Source organism: Sabethes cyaneus, chromosome 3 (genome assembly GCF_943734655.1).
Source record: "Sabethes cyaneus chromosome 3, idSabCyanKW18_F2, whole genome shotgun sequence".
Lineage (NCBI taxonomy): Eukaryota > Metazoa > Arthropoda > Insecta > Diptera > Culicidae > Sabethes > Sabethes cyaneus.
In genome coordinates, this window is record NC_071355.1 from 61,862,392 (window position 1) to 61,866,711 (window position 4,320).

A 4,320-nucleotide genomic window follows, 5' to 3' on the forward strand; every position below is an offset into this window, starting at 1 on the left:
TCATCAGCTGACAGAACCATTAATGTATGTATTTCAACGCCACCGACTCCATTAGTAGACACAGCGTTATCATTATAACTCGACCCGGAATCAATCCAATATGACCCATGCAATTGATTATGCATAAAACAAAGCACATAATAAATTTTTACGATGGAGAACTTGTTACGTTCCTGACACAGAGTGTGCTATCTGGTAAATGAAAATCCATAGGGCAAAGCACCCTTTGCACAGGATACCCAAAACACTCGACTATGCTTGTGAAGTTGAAATCCCTTAATTTCGTTATAAAGCAGTCCAAATTTTCTTAATAAAACACGTTTATTTTCTCTCAGAGCGACTTTTCCCAATATTTTACAGGTATGGTTCTTAAATTCTAGCCTGTTTTGTCTATCCGTTTTGCATTTGTTGGGTTTATTTTTGATCTTATATTACTGACACTAGGTGAAAAACAATAGCGGATAAGCTAGAAAGATCGTATATTTAACAAAGTGATTTTTAATCAACATGGCTTTAGCGATCAAACGGTCGTCGAGCAAACGCGAGGAGTTGGCAATCCAATGATCGTTTTACTTATTTTTATACAATTTTTACTTAGTATTCATTAAAGCATAACAATTCGTTTGGCTAAGAAACGGATAATTGCAATAGACTATTTTTTGATTTCATAATCATGTACGAAAGGCGACCAGATTAGTTGTTTGGGCTTATCAGCTACCAGCATAAGAAATCATAGGAGTAATCTTAGAACAGGGAAGTGTACTTATCATAGCAACGCTAATGCGACGCTTGCGGAAGGGTTACTTGAAATAAAAGTACTTCTTTTTGATTAAATATCAGTGATACGGATTGTTTAAATTGTGGTACTGCTGCGTCTGTTGAAGCTGTTGTTGCTGCTGAAGGAACTGTTGCTGGAGCTGCTGGTGCTGCTGATGATGTGAATAGTAGTGGGAAGAACTACCATTGACCAATCCGGTATGGCTAACATGTGTGGCCGCTGTATGAATAGCGTTGCTCGAGCTTAAAGTGTTGTTCGGATTTTCTAACTCCTCGAAGTACTTCCTAGCATTTCGGATATTGATCAATGTTGCCTCCGACGGGATAGACGGGTCGGACATTATTACCATGACATACGTGTTACTAGTAAAGGTGTCGATGAATGCAGCAAATATGCTGTTTCGCACTTCCATGGAAGAAAACTTCGCTCCCAGTTTTGAACACGATAGCTTGAATTGCTTGATAATATTGGAAACTTTTTCGAATCGATGACTATCCCTGTGCTGCTGCCTTTGACAATGAGAGATTACCAAAAATGTTGCCCGTTCGAAAAGGAGCACTTCATCGGCATCCACCACATTGGCAAAATAGTTCAGTGAGTGTTCCAACGCTTTCACGTTCGGAATCAGCTGATAGACGATGTTACTCCAAGCTCGGTACAACGTTTCGTCCCATATGCTGGTACGGAATGCTGTACATTCCAGCGGCTTTGATAATCTCTTTAAATCGTCTTCGCGTTCTTTAAAAATAATATCACGTTGTTCCTCAGCCACCAGATCCATTTTGTGGACTAGACAGAAAATCTTAGCATCTGGTGAATTCTGCAAAATTGCCTCCAGACAGGACTGGTAATAGTGCATATCTCTATCTAGTTCGCGGCTTTCCACGTCGAACACATAGATCAACACCTCCACATTGCGGAAAATGTTATCTTTCTGGGAAGCAAAGTATTGCTCCATAAATGACTCCTGACCACCGCAATCCCACAAGTTGAGCACCAGGTTACCAAGGAAGCGCACATGAGAGTGCTCCACATCGACTAGAAATGAGAATAAAATATTTTCATTTTCAATGTAACAAGAATGGTTTCGTAAAACCGGAATGGTCGAAAATAAAATTAAGTTTAACAATAAAAAGTCTTTTGAAACTTGGTCAAAAATCTATGACGGAGCAAATTGATACAAGCATAAAATCAAGCTATACATACCTATTCCTAATATTTCTACTAATATACTTAACCAATAAACAGAAAACATCTCAAATCCCCCTATCATTAAAGTTTAGACATCAAAGCAATCGTCAAAGCTGCAACACCAACTGTCATTCGAACAGCCAATTTTCGCGGACAATCGGCATGGAATCAATTTACGAACGTTGCCGCAACAACAAATTGATATTCACCAAACTTCGCCCGCTAGCGTCTCCAGATCAAATGCATAACCAGCAACCGAATGGGAAAGGTAATTCGGAACTTGAAGAGCTGTTCCATCGTCGCGGTTCAACCCCCACCGATCAGCGCGCGTTTCGAGCGTTCACCAAAACCACATCCAGTTCCGTGGAAGCATACATGGCGGATCCGGATTCGGATCCGGATGAGACGCGTTCCGATATAGGATCGGAGGTATTTTCAGAAGTGAGTACCCTTTCAAAGCGCAACACAAAGCTGAACCGCGTGATGGATTTGATTCAAAACGAAAAAAGCACCACGCCAAAAGTCTTAACCGAGCTGGAAGTCTCCCAAACAGAACAAGAAACTTCGGACGTTATGGATGACAAATCGGTTAGACCACTGGAAACTGCTCCCGTTCAAAGGCTGGAAACTGTCGCCAAAATTGGCAAACTTTGTGAAAATTTTCAGTGGAATTTGGTCTGCATTCTCTTTGTGGCAGTGGCATTCATAATCACGGAACTGATATTAAAACAAAGTGTTAAACTACTCTCCTACATGAAATCATCCCTGGAAAAATTCAACACCTATTTGTGGAATTATTTTCAAACCATTGTAGAACCACTGAAAACTGGCGAAGGACGTTTACTTTGTGGCATTAACCGACAACGGCTGGAACCAGAGCTGATACTAAAATTGGTTGCGCTAGTACCAGCCGGAGCAATATTGTTCCTTGCCTACGCAACGGTTTGGTTCTTACACATTGTTAACGTTATATTATTAACACAAATAAATTTCTGAATATTAATTAACGTCAAATATAGTAAATGATAAAAAATTTCTCTATGCTTCTGTTTTGTAATATTTCGATGCAAAACAAAAGATCGAGTGAACAACCCAGTTGAACCTGGGACTATGCTAAGCGCTAAGGAAAGAAGACACTGTTGCTCCGAGCGTAAAGTTCCACAGACAATAATAATATACCGATAGCTTAGGTCAGAAGACTATTAAGGCTTTAGCAAGCTCTTCTTAGACATTTAATACAACAGCGATAGGAAAGGCTACTACTACTCACTTGTCGCTCCTAGCCGTCTGGTGTCCCTTGCGATGTAGTTGGCAAATATGATAGACCGCATGCTGGTCTTTCCAGAGCCACTTTTACCCATTAATAGAACCTGAAAAAGAACTTTGGTCAGTTGCGCCAACAAGTCATTTATGCAATAGGGATCATGTTTTTATACTGGAATAGAAATAAAAAGCTAAATTTAGCTGCGCGTTGTCAACGCATAACAATTATTTACCAACATGTTACACAAGTTGCATTCACATTCTTCGCTATGTATTCGAACATCACAAAGAATTTTTCTTTAATTCTCTTCCCCATCGAGCAAGGCTTCATCAGACAAAAACATCCCATATCACTAACCTTCTTCTTCATTTTCTACGCAGCGTTTCGTCCGTGAGTTCAATCTGAATCCTAAAATCCAATGAAAGTCCTCTATCCACGAAGAAGGCTCAAAAGTAACCTTCTAATTCTTGCACGTTTCTCTTGGAATATCTTTTGCTGATATGATCGACTTATATTTCGCACTGTTTCCAATCGCTTATTAAAAAATAAAAAGATTTGATAATCTCTTTCACAAAATTTCGTCTGCAGTGTTTTCCCGTAATGGAACCAACCATTTGACATTTATGTATGAGGGAGGATCCTGCCCTGCCTGTTTGCCACTGTTCAGCTTATTCACACACGCACACACTAGAGTGACTATATACAGAGTGGCGACAATGTCAAAATTGGAATGATAATTATCTGTCAGTGTCATTCCAATCGAGCAGACGACCTATCCAACGCGTATGCAGGAAAGAGAAAGAAAGACCTTGGAAAAACCGCATTGCATACATTTGGGATGACTTGTCGCCACTCTGTATATAGTCACTCTAGCACACACTTGCGAATAGAAAAAGCTGATAACCGATTTGACCCAATGCAGTATTTACGGGTGTGGCGATGATGATATGATTTTATGCAATGAAGGCAATCAAGAAAATTGATCCCGGACACGGTGTAAGTGGAATCGACCAATATTGGTCTTGCCAGCGTTTTGCATGAGAAAAAAAGAAAGGGAAGTATTTTTGCTTTTGTCAACACTCACGCG

The 4,320-nt window shown here is 40.0% G+C and overlaps 1 protein-coding gene across 2 annotated transcripts; it reads right to left on the reverse strand.

The window, feature by feature from the left end:
* Positions 1-322: 322 nt before the first annotated feature.
* LOC128742623 (ras-related GTP-binding protein A) lies at positions 323-3,822 on the reverse strand. 2 transcript variants are annotated; one of them, XM_053839038.1, is made up of 3 exons: positions 3,591-3,822; positions 3,240-3,339; positions 323-1,816 (listed from the first exon to the last, which is right to left on the reverse strand). In XM_053839038.1, the coding sequence occupies exons 1-3, from the start codon at positions 3,600-3,602 to the stop codon at positions 837-839; spliced, it is 1,092 nt and encodes a 363-aa protein (XP_053695013.1). In that variant the 5' UTR covers positions 3,603-3,822; the 3' UTR covers positions 323-836. The 2 variants fall into 2 exon arrangements, with proteins under 2 accessions (XP_053695013.1, XP_053695014.1); XM_053839039.1 differs by lacking the exon at positions 3,591-3,822 and adding an exon at positions 3,466-3,509.
* Between the last annotated feature and the right edge of the window lie 498 nt (positions 3,823-4,320).